General features: G+C 43.1%; 1 protein-coding gene across 14 annotated transcripts in view; it reads right to left on the reverse strand.

The window, feature by feature from the left end:
* Positions 1–26,103, reverse strand: part of ZNF532 (zinc finger protein 532) — a 93,696-nt gene that overhangs the window by 6,241 nt on the left and 61,352 nt on the right. For 12 of the 14 annotated variants that reach the window (XM_081149355.1, XM_081149358.1, XM_081149354.1 and 9 more), the window contains 4 exons: positions 21,227–21,389; positions 17,568–17,849; positions 17,282–17,329; positions 3,438–3,527 (listed from right to left, as the gene is read on the reverse strand). In XM_081149355.1, the coding sequence (XP_081005481.1) occupies positions 3,438–3,527; positions 17,282–17,329; positions 17,568–17,849; positions 21,227–21,389 (583 nt within the window). The remainder of the gene's footprint in view (positions 1–3,437; positions 3,528–17,281; positions 17,330–17,567; positions 17,850–21,226; positions 21,390–26,103) is intronic. The other 2 variants (XM_081149361.1, XM_081149356.1) reach the window with 2 other exon arrangements.

Genomic DNA, 26,103 nt, shown 5'->3' on the forward strand with positions numbered 1-26,103 from the left:
GAAGAGAGAGAAGGTCACCGAAAGGACAAAAACAGAAAACACGTCAAAGACTAAGAACACCTCTCCCCTAAGGGGTTAAGCTGAATACTCATTACTGTTTAGCAATAGGGGCTGGAGTAGCCATGAAGAGGCTAATTTCTACAGAATAAAACCAGCTTCATCATGAGAGTGAAGTATTATACATATTTTTTTTCCTCAACACAAACACCCAGGTATTTAAGAGAAAACATTACATAAATTTTCTTTGCAAAAGAGATATAATAAATGTTATTTTTAAAAGCAGGTGATATATGAAAGTGTAATCCTTTAGTAAATACCAAATCAAGCAGCCATTATTTAATTAGTTATCTCCAGACAGAATATGTCACCATATCCAATGTGCCATTTTAAATGAAATCTCTGGCTAATTTTCAACCTCTTAACTTTCTCCCACTTAATGATTAAATAATTATTCCTTATATAAGGAAAGAGTTTTCCAAAAGGCCTTTTGTTTTAAACGCTACCATTTGGTTATATCAAGAACACAAATGTTTGAAACCACTTTATGATTGCCTGTTGGTATATGCAGAGAAAAGGGGGAGAGGGGATTGGGGGTGGGATGGACAGAGCGCAAGAGGAAGCTATCAAGAGTTATATAAAAATTTTAAAGTTAAAATTTTCCCACTTTGGCTAAGACATAATTATGTTACCTTAACATATTCCCATGAGGAATCTATGTAGTAAAATTAGTGGCTTAACTTTACAACAAATTCTTTGGGTATGATACGCATTGCAGTCTGCAATGGAACAATGTATTACAAGTAAATTCAATCTAGAAAGAACTATCTGCCTCAGGAATGGAACAAAATTTGGCTCAATCCTCATTAAAAATAAAGCTGAAGTTGCTCCTAAAGTTCTCATGGGAATATGTCCTCTCAAATAACTTTACTATTTTTGGCAATAAAAAGAGATAAGCAAGCAACTGCTAAGTGATAAAGAAATGATAAATGCATTTTTAAAATTACTTTTACGTCACCTGACAAATATGTCCTAGTCAAACTGGTAAGCAAAGCTAAGTGGCTGAGAGTTTTTAAACATGTACCCCATCCCACCCCCGTAACGTAGGGGTCACACCAGTGATCGCACGCACCTGGGGGGCGGGGGGGTTAAAGTAAAGGTTAACACAGAGCTTGGGACACAGAAATCCTCAATAAATGCTCTCGTATTAATAATAGTAAAGTTACACATCCAAGTTTCATTTTAAAAGAGTGGAAAATATTGTCTTTTAAATAAAACCAATCGGTCTGGCAGGTATTCAAAAGGGTCTTGAGCCCAGATAAAGGCAAACAAAGGAGGGCGTTTCTTCTCCGTGCTGGGGATGAAAGTCGGGCCACTGCCTGGTTTTCCCAAGCATGTCATCTCCGGGAAAGAGAGAGGGCAGAGCGAATGGCCGCTGAGGCGTGCTGTCCCTTCTCCCAAGGTATTCCTTCATAAAAAACTGGGGTCACACAAAGCAGGCCATCAGTAACCCCTGGTCTCTTAGATTTACACACCCAAGAACGAACATGAGGTTACATTTAGGATAAAGCTGTAAGTGAAGAACCTTCCATCATGAACAGCTCTCCTGTTTCAATAGTTAAATACCTACTAATATCTAATTCCCTGTGAACTTTGTGCATGTAAGATGGACAACATTAAGATCACCTGGAAGGATCCAAACACACGGCATATTTCTAAAAGCAAAGTTCTCAACAAAGAAGCCTAAATGAAGAAGAAAACTGAAACTAACCACACCAGGGGCAGAGGCCTCCGGGGAACGTGAGCTGCATTTTCTCTTCAGGTGAAGGGACTAAGACTCCATTTCTTGTAACGGTGCAGTTACGTTAACAGCAAACCAAATTTTAATAGAGAAATTTCAATCAAGAAATCCTCAGTAGGCAATAAATTAAATGACGAGCAGCTCGGCTGAATCAGTAATTACTATTTCAAAGAGCTGACAAAATGCGAGATATTATTCTTTTTCATCTTTATTTAAGAAATGCAGAAATGAACTGTGCAAGCCCCGGAACAATGGAGCAAGGTTTCAAAATCACCGGTGACAAGAAAATTACAGGTTTAAACGCCAGGTTCCAGATCAAATCTGCTGTGTTCACAGTACCTAACAAAACAAATGACTGTCTTCTTTGCTAAATTTTAAATGCTAATTTATTTAAAGGTGCTTTAACCTAATTTATTTTCATAACTATATCTTCAATATTATAACAGTTCCCGCTGCTACTTTATGACACAGAAAGCAATTTTTATCAATCAAACAAAAATAAGGAAAAACACTAAGAAAGTGTCAAAGTTTATCATCGTTCTATTGTCAAAACTTTTAATTTTTAAGGTCATTTACTTCCTTCTGGCTCCAGTGTAGGGTAAGCTGATAATGAGGGAACCATGGCCTTGAGTGGGCTTTTTACAGTTAACTAAAATCAGAAAATTAACGTTTTCCCACTCAATTATTAGTTGTTTGTTTTTAAATAAAACTCTTTGAAGAAACAGTGAACTAATATAATAAGCTGGCAGAGTCTGAACATTTTTGTAAAACCTTACAGTAAGATATCAAATGAACACTTCAGTGCATTTCCTCCCTAATTTCCAATTTTCTACTCTTTTATTTTCACATACTTTAGAAAAGAAATCATTAGCACCTCTTAGCAAATTCCTTTGCTCTGAATGCTCTAGCCTGAGGCTCAAGGTCTGAGCTCTGGGGTTTAAAATGCCTTTCAACCTGCCGTTTTCTATGGCACTTGGTGAATGTGTCTGGGACTGCCACTGGCTCTGTCAGTCAGTCATTCTCCATGCTGATAACCAGCCCCTTCTTGTCCCTAGGCTGGAAGGCTCTTTCAGTGTGGAAGAAGTGGGGGGAGGTCCAATCTTCACAAAGCCAATTGGCTAGCCATCTACTTCACCTTCTCCTGAGATTCCTGCCTCTCAGAGGCCTCGGCCTTGCAAAAAGCCTCCTTGTTGACCACTGAGCATCCAGAAACACCCACACATTCAAGATTAAGGGGACAGAATTATTCTCAAACCACACTGACACACACTCTTCAGCTCTATTCTTTTTTATGAAAAAGTAAAAACCAACTATATAATTTAAATGTATCTCAGCAGAATCCCTCAGAATTTAACTCCTAACTCTGGACCCTTCCACCTGGAAATCTACTCTAAGGATAGACCCACACACAGAACAATCCATTCTGCTATAATAACACAACATACATATAACGCATGTTATAAATCATTACACTAAGCAAAATCAGTCAGTACTACAGGGCTACCATCCAAAATTAAGCTAAGGGCATAATACTCAAAAACTCTGTCAATGACATATTTAATAAAACAGTAGCATGGTTTTATACATGTCAAGTGGTTAAGAAATAGACAGATACTGCAAAATCAAAATGGCACTTTACCTTGAAAAAGACCTGCAGTTTGCTTGTGGAAGTGGGCGTCAGAGGGCTGTGGCTTGTTGAGTTTTTGTGAAGTGGTGGAAGAAGGGTTATCTGAAATTGGAGGGTCGGAGGGAAGTTGTAACACCAAGTATGGACCAGTGTGACTCAAAACAGGGGAGATGGGGGAGCAGTGGAAGTCTGGGGATGTGCGTGTTCTGTTCATTGCTACACAACTCCATTCCACACTTCTCCGCACTCACCTAGTGCTTCTCAGGGATGAAATCACACATGAGCACACTCAGACTTCGGGTTATGCTACAACTGTTCCCTGATGTACCCACTGCATTGGAACAAATTTGTGTTTTCAATACCAGAGTTATAACAGCACTGACTACACACGGTTATTCACTGCAGCCCTGTGCAAAATTGGGGAAAATCTGGGTCCATCAAAGAAGAACTGGTCAAATACAGTATAAGCCTTCACACAACACTCTGCCATGTGGCTATCGATAAGAATGGAAGATCTCAATGTACCGGTATGAAAAGAACTGTACCACATACTATATGGAGAAAGAACTGGAAAATTACGTTAACAAGCTGTGTCCTGTGTTAGAAACGGTAAAAATGAAACATATGCATACATGATGATACTTAAATAGAGAAACTTCAAGATGCATAAGAAACCCAGCGACTGCGGGTAACAAGGGTAGGGACAAGGCTTTTCACTGTACTCTTTCATATTGTTTGGATTTTTGGGTGAAACACATGAATATAGCACATATCAAAAAAAAATTTTTGTTGCCTCAAAAAAAAGTCATGTTTACCAAGGCATAATTTGCAAAATGTAAACTTCATTCTTTTCAATGTATAGTTCTACGAGTTTTGACAAATGGATGCAGTTGAGTAACTGCTACTACTGTCAAGCTATAGAACAATTCCATCACCCCCCAAAATCCCCACATGCCCCTTTAGAGTCATCCCCTCTTCCTACGCTCAGCCCGTGGCAACCACTGATCTGTTTCTCCTACACTTTTGATTTTCCACTTAAGAAAATGGAACCGTATAGAAGAGCAGGTGGTTTTTGAGTCTGGCCTCTTTCACTGAGCGCAGTGCATCTACTATTCATCCGTGTCAGCCGGGCGTGCCTTTCCACGGTGGAGCAGAACTCCACTTGGATATACTCCAGTTTATCCACTTACCAGGTGAAGGACGGCTAGGTTGTTTCCAGTTTGGGGAAATTAGGAATTAAAATGAACGTTTATGTACAGGTTCTGGTGTGAACACAGGACTTTATTTCTCTTGGGTAGACACCTAGCAATGGGAATACTGAGTCATATGGTAAATTAAATAAGAAACTCTCACACACAGTTTTCCAGATTGGCTGGGCTTTCCCTTTCCACCAGCAATGGATAGGACTCCAACTGCTCTGCAACCTTTCCAACAGCTGGTGTTGCTATTTTATTTTATTGTAGCCATTGCAGAGGGTGGTCAATGGTGTTTCATTGTGCTTTTAATGCATATTTCTCTAATAACTAATAGTACTAAGGTAAAAAAATTTTTAATTAACAGATGAAACACCTATTAGTGTACCTCTTTCTCCAAAGAAAAACCCTGAACTCTACCAAGTTTTGGGTTTTTTATTTTTATTTCAGTATGAATTTCACTCCCCTGTAACCCCATTGAAATCAGGAGCTGTGAGCCATCATCTCTGCATCCCTGGCCTTCGACACACAGAAAATACTCCTTCAGTTCTCATCGCGTGAAGGAATGAATACAGGAAAGAACTGAACACACAATTATCTACTGGAATGATATGAGCAGATTCTACAAAGTAATCCAAGAGCAACAAATTTAGGATAAAGTGCTGGGCACAAAGCAAGCAACCACTGCTTAGATTTTAGAAAATGGGTGAGCCATGAGCATGTTCAAATACTGATAAAAAAAAGAGCCTATAAAACACACACACACACACACACAGATATCGAGGACAAAGGAAAGAGATGAGTCAATGAGCAGAGAGGGATTCAGACAGAAGGAAGAACCAGTCCTGTGTGGCCAGAGATAAGGCGCCACCCAGACAGGTGCGATGCTTATTGTGGACAGCGGTGGGCGGGCGAGGAAGGCACCAGGAAATGGAAGGGATGCCTGCCCCGCAGCCCCCGCGCTCCACGTGGGGAATATATGGGGACTCTAGACAATGCAGTCTTCGTTTCCTTTCTCTTATCTCTTCCAATTATAAAAATAACAAATGCTTATTGCAAAATAAGAAAGATTGCTTCTAATCTCAGCAACTGAAGTCAATTTCTAGCTATATATCCTTCCCACTTTTTTCTTTTTTGAACATAATTTATGTGTATTTATAACGAGTCTACATTATACATGCTGATTTGTACCCTGATTTTTTCACTTGTAAAACACACACAGCTATACGGGTTTTGCTGTTTCTAGTCTTCTCAATGCATGCATAGTATTCTACTATATAAATGAACCATAATTTAAATATTTTCTATTAATGATTTAGGTTGTTTCCGCTTTTCAGTAATTACAGATAAAAATTTCAATAGTCAACTAATCGTTGCCTATGTATAAATTTCTGAAAGCAGTCTTTCTAGCTTAGAAGCTGTAAAACTGTTAAGGCTCTTTAAAGCTTCTTGCAACAATGTCCTCAAAAAGGGCACCATTGCCCAGCCAGTGTGGCTCAGTGGTTGAGTGTCAACCCATGAACCAAGAGGTCAGTGGTTCAATTCCAGGTCGGGGCACATGCCTGGGTTGTGGGCTCAATCCCCAGTAGGGAGCGTGCAGGAGGCAGCAAATAAATGTTTCTCTCTCTCATCGATATTTCTATCTCTCCCTTCCTCTCTCTCTAAAAAAAATCAATACAAACATTTTTTTAAAAAAAAAAAAAAAAAAAAAAGGATACCACCAATGTTGGAGCTCTTGAACACCAGATCACTATTCATCAACTTTGCCAACTTTGATGGGTAAAATATTACATTGCACTGTTTTTTTCTCAATGCCTAGTGATATGGACATCTGCCCATACATCCCTGAGCCACCTGTTTCCCCAGTGAACTGCCCAATCATATCCTTTCTGCAGTTTTCTGTGGAGTGAGGGCGGGAAGAATGGCAGGTGAGATCAGAGAGCAGACTGTTTGGCCTTGTGAACCACGGTGAGGGATTTGGGTCATCCAGAGGCGTGACAGGAGGGCACTAAAAGCTTTGAGCAGAGGAGTACTACAATCAATGTTTTTTCGATGGGTCACTCTGGCTGCCAAGTGTGGGAGCCGGTAACAGGTGCAGAGGCTGCAACGATCCGGGGGAAGACATGACGTGTCCTGGGCTCGGAAAGGAAAGCTGGCGGTAAATGGTTGGATTTCACATATTACTCAGTTGCAGAGCGCTAGTAGCATGTGTGGGTGGGCTGGATGTTGTTGACAAAGGAGAGAAAGAGGGCTCAAGCATCGCTCCAAAATCTCTAGCCTGGTAGAAGAGGCCACCAGTTACTAACTGGGAAAGTGGGGGAGAAGCAGGATTAGGGAAGGAGAGGAATCAAAGGGTAAGTCTGAGAGGCCCACTGGCGATCTCCTAAGTAGAGATGCTAAATGGGTGGTTAAATTCTAGTCTGAACTCAGGGAAAGGTCATAAATCTCAAAAGGGAGGGAGATGGTTTTTACAGTCACAGACTGGATTATAACTTTCTGGGTAAATGGACACATCAACATTCATAGGCTAGAAAGGTGAGCAAGACTGAGAAGTGCCATCGACGAAGCAGGATGGGAACCAAGAGAAGCGAGTGTCCTGGATGCCTAGCAAAGGAGACAACTGCTTTAGACAGGCCAAATAAGACGATGCCCGAGAGAGCCAAGGCCCCTGGGCTCGGTGACACGGAGTCACGGGGGCTCGACAAGAGTGGGTGGTGGTGGTTTTTTCAATCCTCACCTGAGGATATGTTTTTACTGATTTGAGAGAGAGAGAGAGAGAGAAACATCAATGTGAGAGAAACATCGATCGATTGCCTCCCATATGCACTCCAATCGGAGATCAAACCTGCAACCTAGGTATGTGTCCTGACCGGGAATCAACCCTGAAACCTTTCTGGCACATGGGACACACTCCAACCAAGTGAGACACCCAGCTGGGGCTCGACAAGAGTGGTTCTGGTGGAGAGATAAGACAAATGCATAAAGTGGAGGAGAGATGCAGGGAGTCCCAGGGGAGAAAGCGGTTTCAGGGGTTTGTTGTAAGGAAGGCAGAGGAAAGTGGGTGAGGAAGGCTCCTTTACTTGCTTACAGCAGGCACTCTGTGACTCTGAGAATGATCAGGAAGAGCTGAAGATGCGGGAGACAGGGCACAAATGTGGCTGTGATTCCCTCCAGTGGTCAGCAAGGGGGCTGAATGGAGCATAAAGACAAAGGGCTGTCCTTATGGAGGGGCACAGTCACCCTCTTCAATGGGAGAGGACAGGGCATGTGCATCCAGAAGCAACTGGATTTTCATTGTGCCATCTCTCAAGTGTGAGGCAGAATCCAAACTTCTTGACTTTTGAGACTGTCCACAATCTACTCCTCAACCCATCATTTTGGCTACCTCTCCTAGGACTTCATATACATTCCACGTAAAGCCCCTCAAATTCACATCTGAAGACAATGACACCTCCCTCCCCTGCCCTAGTGAGACAGCCTTCCCACCCTCCGGCCAGCTCACCTCTCAGCTCCCTGGGGGGCCTTCCCAACCTCTCCAGCTTACCATCCCCCATCTCATTCATATCCCACACAATTACCACACGAACCACTGGAAACACACAACTCCATGGTGCCATTTCTCTGCCTAGGATCCAGCCACTGTGCCCGGCAGCTCAGGGAGTACGGCCTTTGGACTTGCCTACCTCACCTCCCAACTTTCTTCACACCCTCCCTAGCACTCCGCCCTCCAGAACTACCTGCTGGCAGCCACCCAGCTCCACACGCTGCTCTGGACCACACCCACACTCTTCTTGCTGCCCTGTGCACGAGCAAATTCCTCTGGTGCATCCTCCAGGACCTCTGGGTAGCATTTCTTCTGTGAAGCCTTCCCTGGCATCCCCCACACCCTGCTCATCTCCCACGAAACAGTAATGTTCAGATCTCGGCTTCCTTGTACCTTAGATATAAGTCCAATTCTTCTCTTCCACGTATCACACACAATTTTCATTTTTAACTTCATTCCATCTTCCTCCAACCTCTTTACAGGCTGCACTATATTCTATTGCTCAGTCTATGTCCAGGGCCTCAGCAAGAGCCGAGCTGAAATCTCGGTTTTCACTTAGTATTCAATTATACACCATCTTGTGATGCCTCTGAAACTCTGCTTTTACACCCAAACTACTACTAATTTTAGCTTTTAAAATATTTATGCTTTTTTTTCTACCCACTTGTAAGCACCTGCAAGGCAAGAATTGTATTTTCTACTTTATTTGTAATTCTCCACGGCAAAATGAATTTTATAGTAGAATAAAAGAAAGGTATATATAAAAGAACAAACAATTAAAAATTAAACATTCCCAAATTACGAATGAATGGGCTTTTCTAAATAGTTTCATAACTGCACGTTATTCCTATAATATTCAAGTATCCGACAAACAAAAGTACAGACATAAAATGAACACGTTAAAAAAAAATCTATAGTCTAACATGTCTCCCAGCTTTCCTATAGGATTAAAATGTGCTCATATTATCTATGAATTGTAACTCAACAAAGTTGATTTTATAAATAAAAAAATTCACTGAATAGGTAACATTAGCATAGCTACTCAATAGATAAAAGGTACAATTTTCAATCTGAGAATTCCTGAAACTTTCACCAGGGTAAATAAAAAATAACAATGCTTCACAGGTATTTCAGTTTCCTTGTCTAGTCCTGTTAGATCTACACATAGTCAGCATGTGCCCTCAAAACTGGAAGGCTTCCACTCCCTTTGTGAAAATATTACCTACAGTTACAGATGGTAAATCTTAAGAAATAGAGCTGTTTACCTGACCCCCCATGGTCTCTTAGAAAATGGTCTGTCACACACAGGCAGGTAGCCTTACCCTGAAGTTTGGAATACTGTGGGTCATAAACTCCAAAGTTCTTACTGGGAGAATTTAATACCTAGGACGCAAGTGAGATTTTTCCAGTTCCTGTCTCACTATATTCAGGAATATATAAATAAATGTGTATTTAGATGAACACAGAATAGGAACCTCAAATTACAAACGTGTGAAAGCACCAAGAAAAGTAATTTTTGAGTACTAAATGATCCAAGTTTCTACAAATTGGACCTGAGTGTTTTAGGGAAATATTTAAACACAGAGAACAAATTTAGACCCGTGGTTGGCAGACTCTTTCTGTAAAGGGCCAGACTGTAAATATTTTAGGCTTTGCCGACCATAAAGTCTCTGTTGCAACTAATCCCTCCACCTTGTAGTTCAAAGCAGCTGTAGACAATGATGTGGAAACAAATGGGTGTGGCCGTGTTTCAACAAATTATTTACAAAAACAGGTAGCAGGGCTGACAACCATAGTTTGCTAACCCTAATTTAGACCATTCTCTCACACTCAACAGAAAAACAAAAACAGAGCCAAATCTTCATCATTCAGAAACAAATCTATTTAACAAAGTAGATAATCCAGCGAGGTAAAAACAAGTCACAATTCTAAAGCAAGGAGAATGGTGTCTTTCAAGTGACAAGCTCAGAATACATCCTGAGGACCACAGTACAGTGTATTTAGGTGACAGTGAGCACGCGGACAGGTATAACTCACTGGCTATGACTACCTGGTTTGCTGGTGACACTGTACAACTGAAAAAGTAAGACACAGAACTGTAATCAATGCACAAGAGCGAAAGGCCAACCCAGAGCAGACGGGACAGAAAGGTGTCCCTCTACCACGGCTGCTGTGCCCACAGCCATGTCGGGCACTCCGGCAATGGCAAAAGAAAGTGCTGAAAGCAAGACTGGCTTCTTAACCAAGCCGGGAGAATCATGGCAGTGACACTCAGAAATGTCTGCCAGGGGTGTCTCATGGTCACCACGGGCACACCTCAGCCTGGGACCTCGGCAGCCACCCCCACTGACCAGCGGTGCGGTGCAGCAGGGCCTTGGGGATCCTGCTAAGGGCCCTGAACAGGCCCCGTGGTGCTCTGTCCCCCTCCCACACAGCAAATGCCGGTGACAGTTTCTCTCCTCCACAATTCACAGCAGGAAAAACAGCTGCTGGTGCCGTGCCGTGGGCCATGTGCTGCCTCTAGGAATTCAGGAATCAGAGATCACATGAGCGTGGAAAAAAAATCCTTGTTGCCAAATTCTTCTGGGTCTGGTTCCGTTTAACTCCCTTCTACATATAGTTTGCCCTGTCTTCTGAACCTCCTTGGTTCCTAAATTGTGTGCTATAGACAGTGACATACCATTTCTCTAATATTTCTGTTCTCAGAGAATCCGGTCCTCAAAAAGGGACCACTGAAAGGAATATATAGAATGTTTTCTTCCAATGAGATTTTTAATACAATCCTTTTGCCCTTTTTAATTACAAACCAATCTAAAAGAAAAGAAGTCATTAGGAGGGATTTTTCCCCCTACAATCACTATTTTACAAAAGGACAAATATTGCTACAGATTAAAAAATTGAATAAACTGTCTGAAGACTTAAGTAGACTCTTTGTAATATTATTTCCAGAAATCAAGACAAAAGAACTAGTCAGTCCTTTCGAAGACAGTCACTGTTTTATAAGATAATCTGTAAGGAATCTGTTCATAACTGTAAAAAGGAAGCAAGCACACACACAAACCAGCTACGCTCAAAGCTGCCCGGTGATGGCTATGTTCTCGTTAGCCCCGCCCTGCGTGCTATACTGACTTTCCAGCTGGCTAAATAAACCGTATTAATGAGGTGCTGCTCTCCAGTATCATCGACATCAGGTCTGAAGGTGCAAGCACACGTGATGCCATGAGAGACACCAGCAAGTCGTCTGCGCCATGAGAACCAACTGTCACACGGCTACGGCAAGACGCCTGTGTTTCCTGTCTCGTGTTGATCCCAGTTTTGCAATGAATCGGCTTCAAGTGAATATAAAGACAAGATGGCCTGTCTTCCCCGACAACCTTCCAACTCTGTCTCCAGGACCACGTGCAGTACCTAGCAGACGTTTATGGGGCCCTGCTGCATTAACGTCTTAGACATAATCTTCCCACCCTGCTCCAGAATCAGGCTCCTCTCCTGCCAAACAGGAGTCTGTTCCCACTCATAGGTTGGGGGGGCTGCTGAAAAAGCCACACCCCAGCCCCTAGGCAGAGGGGAGGTCTCTGGATTCTAAAGCAGTCTTTGGCACAAGGATTAAATTCTGAAAAAGCCCTGCAGTCCTTCTGGGTCTGAGGTTTTCCCATCTGTGAACTGAGTGGGAATTCATGACCTCTCGGCTACCTTCTAGTGTTGTCGAAGTTACGATGCCTTATTAAGTCAGCCACAGCCAAAATGGCCTTCCATTTCCTTTGACGTCCCCACTTGTGGCGTGTAAAATTATTGTCTGGCTTTTAGGGGCTTTGAGGTAATATCGACTTACAGACACAATCACGTGCTAAATTGTTAAAATCTAAAAACCTGGTCTGCCAGCTGGATTTAAGAACATATTTTCCTAAAGAAATTACAAATTAATGTTCCATTCCTGGGCAAGTACAAAAAGCCTACCCGCATAATAACAGAACCACAAAATTGGGCCCATATTCTAAAACCTAACGAGATTTCAGCACCCATTCAATGAAGAAACCTAATTCCACAGCAAATCTGGGTTCTTCAAGTCATAAAAGAAGCTACTTTCCTCCCTCCACCCTCAGCCCCAATGGATCTGCACTGGGCAGGGAAGCCAGGGCAAGGAGGGCACCTGAGCACAGCCAGGGACTAAGGTTTGACAGGTAACAAGGGGTGGGGCTTGGGGCATCGGTCTGGGTCTGGGTCTGGGTCTGGGTCTGGGTCTGGGGCAGGGGCAGGGGCAGGGGCAGGGGCAGGGACAGGGACAGGGAACAGAGTGAGAGGCCAAGACTTTGCCGTAAGGCGAGCTTCTAGTTCTGAGCAGCACGAGGAGATGGCAAAATCAACCTCCAACAAGCCAAGAGGGTGAGGGGGAGAAAGAGGACCAGGAGTGGACCCACGACAGCCACGGGCAGTGGAACCAGAGAAAGGAAGGCTGCTCGTCTGTGACAGTGAGAGAGTCAGTCCCTGGCTGCAGGCGATGTTTTTAATAACAATGTTCTTAAGCCAGCAAGTCCCGGTACACTCGCCCAGAGCAGACAGAGATGGGGGCCAAGTCTCCTATTTCTCTTGTCTGGCGATGGCACAGCCCAGCATCAGGGGCGTCTCCACCTCCCAAGGCGCAGGTCCCTGTGAGAGATAAACAGGAAGGGCCCAGCGGGGAAGTGTCTTCGGCGGGCTCCAAAATACCAGCAGCCCTGGAAGGCGACGCACGCACAGCAAAGCCTGCATGTCTGTAAGCACGTTCGTCACTGGTGGCAGCAGGCACCGGCTCTCACCGGTTACTGCTGACTCACCTGGTAGGGGACTGACTCTGCAGAGTGCCACAGGAGCTATACACTTCAAGTGCAAAGACACAACGTGGTATCTGTAGCGTTAACTGATGTCCTAATACCTCCTTAATGAGTCTGTGCTGACCCAATCCCTTTGGGCTGGTTGTTCTGGCCAAAAGGCTCCCATCCGCCAGGCGGCAAGGTAAAAGTGAAGGTGCGATCTTTGGTTACAAAGAGGAGTGAGTGTAACTGGCCACACTGCACGTCCAAAAAAGCCTGGCTAAGCAGCACTTTGGTTAATTCACTCCAAGTATTGACTGAGAACTCCTGGAGTCAGACAGAGGCCCCTCTCTTAAACATTTCTCTGGATTTCTTAAACTCTTTCTGCAGGAAGAGCCTTTGTGTCCCAGGAAGCCCACTGGAGCTACAATCCAGCCAACCCCAAACACGCCCCAGGCAGTGGCTAAGACATATGAGCCACTCGAAAGTGTCCATGACTCCACAGGAAGATTTACGCAATAAATTAGCAACCGCAAAGCACTATTAACTACAACTGCAACTCACTCCAGTAAGGCGGTAGGTCCCAAGTGAAGAATACGAGACTGCTACATTCAACATTCTTCCAAAACTATGAACACACTTTTGTTCCCGTAACGACAGCATAAACAACTGTAGCCAAGACTGGCCATAATTCTTAATCAATCAAAGTGACGATGGATAGAAAGTCATGTATTTGCTAACTGTTCCAAATCCATATTGAAAGATTCAATGACACTAAAATTAAGCAATTTTTGAAATACCAAGCTTTTCTGGCCTGCAGAGAGTAGACTGCTCAGCATAGTGGATTGAATCCACGTCTGCCACTTACATGGTGCAGAACCTGGGGTAATAAATTACTGGACCTTTCCCTAAGCCTCCTTTCCTCGTCTGTCAAGTGGGATCAGTAACAGCATCTACCTCATGAGCCTGTTTTAAGGATAAACGAGATGATAAATAGTGCACGCCACGCAGCAACCCCTCACTGTCATCATCATCATCGTCACCATCACCATCTACCTCCCCACTTAGCACAAGTCACCAAAGTCATCCACCAAGTGTCCCTTCACAGTTCACTGGGCCAGAACACTTAGGTATTGTCATGATGCAGAGATGTTTCACTGGGTGAGCAGTAAAACCAGATCTTTCCAACAACTTCCAGCCTGGTGAAGTAAACAACTGTGCTCTCCTGGGATATTTAGCCAAATACACTTTTCAAATCCCTTACACACATATAGCATGTTTCATATTTCTACCTCATCTTAAACCCAAAGGACTGGAGGCTGCTCATCAGCTCACATACAGTTCCCCGGATCTAGTACCTACAACACAGGACACTGTGTAGCCCCTCAAGCACGTATGATTCCCATTTTAAAGAAGAGGAAGTTACGTCTAAGAGGGGTGGATGTCTTCCAAATCAGCGCCCATTCTTGATCCACTAATTCAAGAGATATTCATCGGCTTACTATAAGCTAGTGAGAGAAGCTCCCAGAGGCTTTATGAGTGGGAACTGAAGAGAAGAAGAAAGCTTCAAGTGTCCAATGGGAGAGGCACCCTGCACATACTGGTCAGTACATATTAGGGAGCACGCGCTGCCATGGGAAATGAAGGAAAAGAACCTGATTCAGTCTGAGGGGACCAAGAAAGGCTAATCAGATGGGCTGATGTCTAAGCTGAGACCTGAAGGGTTAAGAGAAGTTAGCTTCCGGAAAGGTGATGAGATATGTCTAGAGAAAGGGGTAAATCAGAGGATGACCAGAAAGCCACTGGATGACTCTTGAGGGCAACAGGAACATAACATTTGCATAATCAGAACTGCACGGTGAGAATAATCTGGGCAAAAACAAAGAGAAGGTGGGTGAATTAAAGGGTATTAAGTGAACGGATGGGGAGAGGGCTGGAGAGAAGAAAGGAAACACCAAGTCACGTTGGACACCAAGCTGTGACTGCAGAAGCTTGGGGTAGGGGTGTAGGTTCCTTGCTGGGCAGGCTTAAAGCTTCAGTGAATGATTCAAGAAGCCGAAACACTTGATAAGCAGTTGGATTCCAGGGACTGGAATGCAGGTAAGAAACCACAGCTGGAGACAGAGACTTGGAAGTGATCTGCACATTTATGACAAGTGAAGTCATGAGTAACTGAAATTCCCGAGAGACAGCTAAATGTTTCCAGGACAGAAACCATGGGAAAACCCAACAGAGTGTAGTGTTCAACACTTAGGATAGAAAATGCTTTTAGGAAGAACTGCCAATTGTGTGAACTAGTGCAGTGGAGTCAGTCCAGGTCAAATCCAAAAGAATGTCCAATGGATGCAACAATGAGGTCACTGGTGAAGTGAGTTTGTTGACAAAGGTGAAGCCAAAACCCAACAGTGGTCAGGTGAGGGGAAAGTGGGAGTGGAAAAATGCTCGCCTGGCTGTCTGAAAGAAAAGACAGAGTGCAGAAGATTTGAAGTCAGGGGTTTAAATGAAGGGGAGGTGACATGACTATTCTGACAGGAGGGAAGGAGAGAATGGGAAGAAATACAAGCAGGTCTGCGGGCGGGATGTGGGACATGGAGGGTTGCAGTCTGGCTCAGCACGGCAGAGCTCACACACTGGTTCCTAACTCTCTTTCAACCGACCTTCTTTTCAGTTCACCAGCTTATAAAGACGTCTTCTTCCTTCCCTCACCTCCCTTTAGTTTTTTCAGAAGGCTGCATGAGCTGAATTGAAACTGTAATCTAATCTGATGTGCCTCATTCCAAAGGCAGGGTCCCAACTTCTTCAAAGCTAATCCTAAAATCCTACTAAGCCAAACATTTCCTCTGTGATGAATGGCCGCATCTAACGTAAGTATACACACCGTGCACAGCCTGCTGGCCCACGTGTCTGGGTCAGGGCAGGCTCCACGCTGCCGTCCAAAGCAAATAGTTTAAGTGTTAAATTTCATCTTATAGTCTAGATTCAGTAATTGTCAGATGTGCAAAATAAAGACAGTTTAGGGGGAAAAAAATAAAGATTTCTGAAATGTTCTAAGATGGCTACAGAAGTCTCAAATGCACAAGCAACGCAGGATGGGACTGCTAGATAATTATGGTCTGCTCCTGTTTTAACATTTGTGAAATCCAGTTTGGATGCCAAGGAAAGACCTCTAAAATCATTAGCACGTTAGGCTCTGAAAAAACTCCTGGTATTTACATAGAAGGCTTATCAAGCTTTGACCGTCAAGAACTACCCAATCCTTACAACGCACGTTGTGAGACGCTACGGCCTATTCAGGGAGCCTGAAGTTGAGATGATGAAATAAGCAATGAGCTACTAAAGCCATATATATTCAGTAAGCAACTAGTTTTTATATGAAGAGGTACTGCATTAAGTCATTACGCCAAATGTAATAAAAACATCTTTTTGCAACTTTGATCACTGTGATTGATGTGGGGAAACGTTAGCTTCATGAGGAGATCAAATTACTTCAACATGTTAGATTACAAAGCAAGGCGTAAAGCAATGAATGTAACAGGGATCCAGTACATGCTAATTACAAACCAATTCCTAGGTACTCTTTACACAGGTTCCCCAAGGTCAACTATGTGGTTTTATTGGCTTAAGTTAAAGCAATAAAATGCTTTCTTTACAGTGTAATGTCTCTGGAGCCACCAATTCATCTTAGAATCACCACAGTGGGACAAGCTGGTATTCATTCCCTGACTCGGGCATGATGCATAATGAACACGGAACCTCTGACGTATTCCTATCTAAAAAATTCCCATCTAAACAATTAGAAATTATGGGATAAAGAGAAACAAGTTAAACAATGTCAAACGGAAGCCATATACTCCATTTTTCTAGAAACTCAATAGCCCATTACAAAATAAAATTAAATTGCTATAGAATGAGAGAGATTTAAGTTATACAACAACCAAACATAACGCTGACTCTCTCTGGATCTCAACCAGAACAAACCAACTTTGAGAAGATCAAAATAATATTAAAAAATAATCTTGCTTAGTTTATTAAATCTAATAATGAGCATTTTAAAACTTATTAATTGGAGATATATACTTATTACTTTAAAAAGAGAAAGAATATACATATTGCAATTCAGATTCTTCAATGATTTTGAGTTATAGAACGTCTCCTAGACACTTTGAGGAGGAGGTTGCCTCTTCTCACTACCAAACTCAGGAAATAATCACGCAAGTCAGAAAATGCTACCAGCAGTTTTCAAAACATCCACTTCCTTCCTCTCCTGTTTTCTTCCATATTTGTCATAGGGCTAAGAGGTAAATTCAAACATTTTTAACTTTGGTTCACCTTTGTTCTCAGTCTCCTCATGAATGTGGTAGATAGCTCACTGCCAGCCTTGGGGGGTAAAGGTAAAGGCAATTATTAGCAAAATCACAGAACGAGATTGGAAGGGCTTGGAAAGGTCCATTTTATAAAGAAAAAAACTGAGGATCAGAGACACTGAGGGATTTTTGAGGTCACCCTACTACTTACTGACAGCCAAGCCAAGAACCCAAATCCTGGAGGTCTGTCAGTCTGGTGCCTTTCCTTACACCAAGGGTGCTGGGGGTGGGAGTGGGGCTTTCACTCGTACCTTCCCGTGCTCCTTCCTCACGTGGGAAATGTAAACATCTCTTTGCGTGAACAGGCGGTCACACTCCCAACACGTCCACCCGGGACTGGCCACCTTCTTGGGTTCCATTGATTTCTTCACAGGAGATGGGGATTTCTTTTCCAATTTCTCTTTCCCATTCATGGATCTGGTGTCCTCTTTGTTTTGATTTGCTGAATTTTGAGTTGCAGGCTTAATGCTCAAAGGCAAGTTTATACCCAAGTTTGGAGGCCCTTCAATACTTTTCAATGTTCCATGCATAGACTATGTCATAAAAAGAGAAGAAATATCACAAATCACACCACTAAAAAAGAGCGCATGTGGGCTACTCAATGCATAGGACATTTGCATGTGATTTACATTCATTCAGAAATACTTTATATGTCAAGAAGAAAACCTATGCAAAATATATGCTTAAAAAAGAGATAAAGAAGCAGTATTTGTAAGTCAACTAGACATGCATTTCTAATTCCAAATTATTTTTGAAAACCTATTTGCTTGTACTGTTTTAAAACTCTTGAAAGACTTCTGTACTGAATCCAGATTACTCCTGACATTCCAGTACAGCACAGTGAGTCTTCCCCACAGCAGACATCTCTGGGGAAGGTTTTACTTTCACATACTGGTACGTGTTCAAGACCCTGAGATAACTAACTTTAACTGTACCTAAGACCAAGTACGATAATAGCAAGCCCTCTCCCTCCCTTTCATGTCTTTCGCATTCTTGGGACACTTAGAACAGTTGGGAGTTTTGCTGGGGTTTGGGGGCGGGGGGTAACTTTAATCTCCCTATGCCCTATCTGAATCCATCCCTTCTTACCGACAGCACCCAGACTTGTGACCTATACACAGTAGATACTAAAAAAGCCTTTTTAAACTGCTTAGCTATTTATTTTCATTAACTTCAACAGCTATCTTCAACTTAAACTCTCAGAATTTCAAATTCTACTGGAGCAAAACAAGTGTGCTTGATTCTAAAGACTGGCTTACTTGGCTTTTGTGTTTTTTTGTGTGTTCTGGAAGCATGGAGTAAAAAACAAACAAACAAAGGAAGCAAATCAGCCTGTGCCTCTTCTACAGTTTGTTTTTGACCAGGGCCCCCTCCTTCCATCAGTATTCAGGCTGCTGCTGGTGTCTGAGTTCCCAGCCTGCAGAGACTAAACACAACGCCGGCCGTGCCCTCAGGTGCGTTGGCACAGGCAGGCCTCCCGGGTGCGGGGCTCGCGCTGTGAACACCTAGCTCCACATTCCTCCCGAGTGTGAGCGAGTGTGAGCGTGGAAAGCTGTTCCCTCAGAGGGGGCTCCAGCTCCCGTTCTCAAGGCAGGTCTCTAAACAGTACCAAGAAGCAGCCAGCCTTCCTCAGTCCTGCCTGTCCAGTGCTCCTTTGCAAACAGAAAGCTGAGGTGAGACATGAAGTCTGGACAGCCCAACACTGTGCTTTGCTTCCTTTCTACCACGCAGGGCAGAGGCTTCTGGCTTTTTTAAAAACCGGAGCCATATTCTTTCACTGTTAACCATTTAAATCCCCCAAAAAACTAAATCCAAGATTTTCTAATGGCTTTCCCTATGTTTCTAAGCAAATGCATTTCTACTAATTAATAAGTTGAAGACAGAGTAAAGTATTAAAGTATTCTTCTATAAAATAACCTTAGCGTGCTACAGAAATTACAGAAAAGCAGCAAAAACTTCTGCCGTAACAAGAGAGCAATGGAAGGTGTGCGAGAGTGTGAATTTCTAACTTACACATTTTATTTTCACATTGTAACTGAAAATAAGATTATTTACTTAAAACTAATATTTTAATAACAGAGTTGATTTTTCCTTAGCTCCGGTAGCATAACTTGAATGACTGTAACTTGGAAGTTCACTATAAACGTAAATGCCAACATGAAGGACGTGGGCTCCGGGGAGTAAGTCTGTGTCTCGCCGGGACAGAGCAGTGCCATGAACTGGATTAGACTGGGCAAAGAGAGACCTGCCTTAAATGCAGGTGGAGAAACACTGTTCCTGTGCTACTCTGGCTAATTCCTTCCTCATGACAAACTGGACAGCACAGGTATTAGGCAATGTAAATAAATTCACAAGAGCTAGGTACATATCTTAAAAATAACAACGGGGTGCCCCTAAAACTGGATCTTTATTCTCACATCTCAAACACATAGAGGCAGGATAGCGTTTAAAATGTACGGAACGTACTTGAATGCCACATGATGCCACTGTTTCCGCATCATGTCCCATGAAGCTTCGGATGAGTAAGAACAATTTTCCCTCCTTGTGGCCACAAGATTCTACCAGCTCCTCTTCACTCTATTTCTTGGGACCTTGTATTCCTCCAAGTTCACTATTAACACAGGGAAGGCCCTAACCACCAAGTCCATGGGAGACCCACTTCCAGACGTAAAGGTGAGTTCTGGAAAGCAAATACCTTAAAAGCCTCTTAAGGAGCAACTTTTCTTTGTGGCCCCTCCCCCATACAGTATGTTAAAATATTTGGGTCTAATTCTAATCAGTTTTTAGTTTTTCCTTAAATAAATATTGTCAAGAGAGTTTTGTGATTTTAGCAAAAACTTTTAAAATATCTTAAGAGGATTGCATTGTACTTAAAGTGAGAATGATGAAATATACGGCATCTAACGTGCAGACTCCGAGACATGAAGTCCTCTGCAATAGGCGACTATACCTGTGAGCTCACGTACACTCTACAGGGAAGTTCCAAGGCTTAACAGTCCATTCATTTACCTAAGATGAGACTAGACCAAATCAGACTGAACTTGCTCTTTAAACTGACCTTTTTGTGTAATATATTAAAACAGAGAAAAACTAAGAGAAAGAGATTGAATTCACAATAATATGGGATCTGTTCTTTCTCTTTTTAAAAAGTTAAGTCACTTTAATCTCTGAGAGCTAATGGATATTCTCTCCTAATCACACAGGAATAAAATTGTTTGACCTGCCACAGTGGACGGCTAAGAGGCTAGGACTAAGCTCAGTCCTTAGTGAGCTTTAAAGGCTGTATAGAGATTTAAGTGTCCCCTTTGGGGGTTGGAGTTGGTTGTCCAAATTGGACATTTATTCATTTCATTAACTGAACACCCACCAGGAGCCAGACACTGTGCCGTATCCTGGACATAGCTGATGACATGCAGCCTTGATAGAAGAGAAAAAAGAAGAAAAAAAAAGACTAAAAGATCCAGAGCATCAATTACAATGCAAATTTAGCTGCTTAATTTCAAGGAAAAACCTTCATTGTTCTAAATACACCAATATTTGTACAAATTAGGCAATCTGTCCGAGTCTCTTTCTATTTCTAAATCCTATACAACACCAAGTTTCCAAAAAAGTAAATTTCACAGTCATCATTTTCACCTGTAGAAAAAGAGAAGCCTGACGCTTGATTATGCTTTTAAAATCAGTGCATGCATTTGTTACTTTGTGCTGGTCCTTCATGGTACGCAGTCAGGGCCAGGGAAGAAAAAGCATCCCTCAGTCGAGTAAACATGTAAATTGCTCATTACTAACGACCAGCATCCATCCCCTTCCCTCGACAGCCCACATGCTTTATTGTCATCTGCTGCTCAGCCTTGACTTATGACCAGTGAATGGATCTGGGATTCATTTAAAAGATGAGAGGCGCACACACCTTGATATGGTCCATCATGAGTTGCTTCTGTGCATATAAAAGAGAACAGTCTGGACACTTGAAAACAGACACCTTCTGGTTTTCGATGTGTTGGTCAAAGTGGCGATACAACAGGGTTTGCAGGGTAAATACGGTGTCGCACATGGAACACTTATATATTATTCTAAAACAGAGAAGCGCATGGACATGTCAGTCAGCCCTCATCGCTCAAGCCAAAGGAACTTTTCATCTCATCTCAAGAATTCAGGAGGCAGAAGCAATAAGAACACATAAACACGGTAAGAAGAACAAAACATTTTAGCTTTGGAACAAACTTTTGAAGACAACTGGCATCACTCAAATGCAGATCAATCTTACCATTTTGGGCAAAGATTTAGGCACATTTGCTTAGAAGTCTGAATGAATGACAGTTTTACGACTTACAGATCTACAACGGACACGTTTTTATAAGGTCTCCACTTGTTACTTACTTTAACACCGAGCAAAAGCACCCTTGATGCCTTTTTTTTTTTTTTGAGTTTTTTTTTAAAGATCAGACAAGGAGTATGGCTCGATGGTAGTACCCTAACCTGAAAAAGAGTTTGATGAATGAACTAAGCAGGCCCACTTGCCTAGCAGCACACGCTGTCACCTGTCGCAAGTTTTCTCTTGGACTTAGTAGCGATTTTACATTTGAATGTCAACATTCTGTTCTTAACACAAAAAGCCCCATAGGAAAGAAAATCTGCACTTCAATACCTGAATGTGCACTGGGCTTTAATTGGAGTAAAATAGTCACTGTCCACTACAAACTATTTCTGTACCTAGTATGTTACTATCAAGCAGCCTCCTCACTTTAATTCTGCAGCTTCAACCTTCAGAGCACAATCCATCCTATCCAGCAACACTTTCTACTGAGGCTCAGGCAAGAGTCCTCTGGTGCAGTGAATGTTCCTAGACTCCCTGCTACAACCTTCCCGCCAGCGAATCTGACGGGTCACTTGTGGACACCTCTGCCCACAGTAGGTCGCCCTTTCTTCCAAGGACCAGGTCATCCTCGTCCCTGGGGGCGGCCCTGGAAGACCTCTGTCTCCTCTGAAGAACTGATGAGAACAGGCACAAAGAATCCTAGGGAGCAGCTTAGGAAAATGGCAGAGAAACAGAGACTGAAGACGACAGTCGGAGGTGAAAAAGGGAACATGGAGGTTCCATTTGGTATTCCAGCAGCAAAGCTAAAGAAACAAATGCCTCTTGTACCCATTTGTCTTTCCTCTCAAGGTCTTTTCAAGAAAGTACTTCTCATGTACCCTCAAACCTCACTGTGCATTTCTCTGTCCAAAAATTACAGGTTTAATTTTTTCTTTCTTTTCCCATAAGGTTTATAAATTTAATTGGAGTGACACATGTTCCAGACATATACCAATGACATGGAAAGATTTAAAACAGCAGGTAACAAGACAGTGTGTACGAGGTGGTCACATTTTTTAAGGGGCACAGAAAAGAACGAGACGGCCTGTCACCACCTCTGCTGGAGGATAATGTACGGGCTCCTTTCACTGTTTTGCTTGTCTGTATTTCCTGACTTTTCTGAAATTAGCATACAGCAATAAGGAAAAAAATAGCCTGAAGAAAAAAAGTATGATTTACTAGGTAGGCTGAGAATTTTCTCAGGATTCTATCCTTACATTTTCAGAAATAACTACTTTGTGAAAAATGGCATGGCTCATTCCATTCACGCCACATTCCTTTGGAGTAGGGATTTGTTTGGTTTGATTTGTTGCCTTTACTTAATTGCAAAGCAAGTATAAAACAGCAGAGAATCTATTTATTTAGGCTTTTTTCAGAGAAATGGGTTGTTGGTATAATATCTAAACTCTGCCCCACAAACCGCTGTAAACATAAAGGGGAAATGGTGACACCGACTGCACTGGATGATGGAGGTTAATGACATCAGCACAAGGACAGACAGGCACAGGTGTCCCTAACGTGATGCAATGAGAAGATTCCAGCTCCAAGGAAGCAGTGACGGACCCAGGGAGGAGGTTCACCCTCAGAGTGAAAGGCCTGTATCCCCTTGTCGGACGGCCAAACACATGAGGGGGAGAGACCGAGCAGCTGTTCCGGATGAAAGAACGCTGATGAGACGGGGCAATTAAATCAACATGGGCTCATGGATAATATTTTGGACCACAAGTTTTTAGAAAGACTTTGTCTCAATCACTGGGGACATTTTCATGGACTCTGAATTGGACGGGCAAGTGATCGACACTAACTCCTGACTGGGGGCAGAGGCAGGAAACACTCACATGTTTATGTCATGACACCCACGATTCCTAAACAGGAGAAAGATACAGAAAGAGAATGAAATGATGAATGAAATGGAAATACTGACAACTGCACGAGTTCTCCAAAGTGTTCTTCCATCTTTTTTGCAGGCTAGAAACTATTACACAACAAAAAACCGGTGCTAATGAACCTCACAGACACAGGGATAGAACATGAAGACAGAGCGAACACAATGGAAAAACCACAGGAGGCTGCCCAGCGGAGGAGGGCAGACAGTCACGACCGTGAGAAATGTAGTGTGGGGGGTGCCCAGGGGAGTGGGAAGGGCAAACCTGGAAGGGTGACCGAGTCCTGGCTGTCATAAGGCTCAGTGAATGGCAGAGTAACTAGACTATAACCAAGGAGGGGAAGAAACTGGAGAGGTGGGGAGGGAGGGAGAAAAGAAGAAATAGAAAGCTAAAACCAAATACTCACACTCAGGTACAGCTTGCAGCAACCAAAACTCTCCAGAAAAGAGTGCTGCGCTTGACATGGATGTGAAAACAAATAAGTAACGGGCACTAAGCTCTGAAATACCTGCCACAAGGCTGCTCCACCACAGACTGGACCCAACCAGGTGCACATTTGTCCTGAGCACCATGTGACACTGTGCGACGCCCCGCCTCCCCTGGGAGTTCACACTGCCACCACCTCACAGGACAGACTCCGGTTAGCGAATCTGCTTGATCCTGTGTGAATCCAGGGTCACGGTTCAAATTCTGCTTCAGCCAACTCCAAAGTGCTCTACCGTGCCCCTCCTGTGACATCTGCACATGTTTTATTTCTTAGTAACTTGTTCAAAAACTCTCTCTCTCATACAATTCTAAACTCTGGAGTTCTCATTTATCCACTTATATACACTTGGAGCTGACAAATAAAAGGCCGGCCCAAAGCAACAAAAGAAACTGCTGTTCATCAGATGTCAGGGAAAATACAAAAACAAACAGACACAAACTGGATCACCATAAAATCCAGTAAAGGACACTGAAAATTATCTCAAATTAGCCAGAATAAGCTAAACGGTGTTCCAAGTTTCCTTCTACATGGCAGGGAAGCCTGCCTGACCTTATACTGGAAAATATGGAACCGAGCCCTGGAACAGTATCTGGCACATAGAAATACCACATAAATGTCTGTTAGAAATCTGGTGCTGTGCCCTGGCCTGTGGCTCAGCTGGTTGAACACTGTCCCGTGCACCAGAAGGTTGCAGGTTTGATCCCCCATCAGGGCGCATGTGGGGGTGGGGGTGGGAGAGCAGCTGATCTATCTCTCAAAACCGATGGGCATGTCCTCAGGTGAGGATCACATGTAGCCACAAGGCCTCCTAGCATGGCACAGGAAGGAGGGTTTACAGAAGCCTGAATGGGAGGGTGGCAGGGAAGAGCGGGACAGGCATGACAAACAGCAAAGCCCAAGATGGGCCACCTGGTGCCACAGCTGGCCTGCAGGCGAGGCCTCAATTCAGCCACGCCCCAGTCATCACCCCGAATCAATACTGCTATCTTAAAGTTCAGTTTAGTAAATGGAGTCACTTCTATAGTCAATAACACTTCCCCAAAACTAAAAGTTACAATAAAAGCCAAATATATATCATATGGCATACCTTCTCTTCCCTAAAATTTCCTTGATTATCGAGTTATGGGCAAAAACACAATAACAGATTTGAGACTGCCAATCCAGCCTCACATAATCATCGAATTCCACACTGCCATAAATACTACAGGAAAAAAATGAATATAACCATGAGCATTTATCTCATCCAGTGCTGTGCCTGGGTCCACATGAGGGGGCAGGGAACCCTGTGAAGGAACTAATGCTACAGAGCCCCCCCATGCTCCAGACGTAAGGCTGTGCATGTGCTACGTAGGCATTTTAAACAGGTCGCCTTGTTACGCCCTCACTCACACCCTGGGACATAAGCACTGCCCTCACTTAACGGGGAAAATGCAGTCTGAGACAGGGTGAGTGAAGGTACAAGTTCACACAGCTGGGGGGGGGGGGGGGGGGAGATTCTGACCCCGGCGCCCACACTCCCTTCTCTCTACTAAGCCACCTCTATTGCGGGCAGGCAGCCCATGACTGTCTGCTGAAGCACCACTTCATTATGAAAGGCACAGAAAAGCAAAAATTGACAATATTGAAAACGAGATTAAGGCAAAAATGAAATTTACTTTTACTAATCAAGGACATACACTGGCGATGACGTTAAATTCAGTAACCAGTGTCTTAAGTTGACTTCATCTTATAGATGTTACTCTGAAAAGTGTATGCTGTAAGAAAGAAACTATGAAAACATTGCAGGATGACAGCTTTTTATAGTTCTCCTAAAACTTGTTAAGACATCTTAAGAAAAAGAACAAAACTGAAGATATTCACTTGTTTACTAAAAATTGATGAAAAGAGCATAAATATAATGAGGGACATTTTTGGATAAAGACGTCACCTGGAAAGAACTGAAAGTTCTGGGGAGCTATGAGCTGTACTTCCTTGAGCATCGGAATCTGCCTGGTGGCATCCTTTCCCCTGTCTTAATTTTTTTCCCACAGAACTACCTCTTCTAAGTCACTAATAAA

This window comes from Miniopterus schreibersii (genome assembly GCF_964146895.1).
Source record: "Miniopterus schreibersii genome assembly, chromosome: 10".
Lineage (NCBI taxonomy): Eukaryota > Metazoa > Chordata > Mammalia > Chiroptera > Miniopteridae > Miniopterus > Miniopterus schreibersii.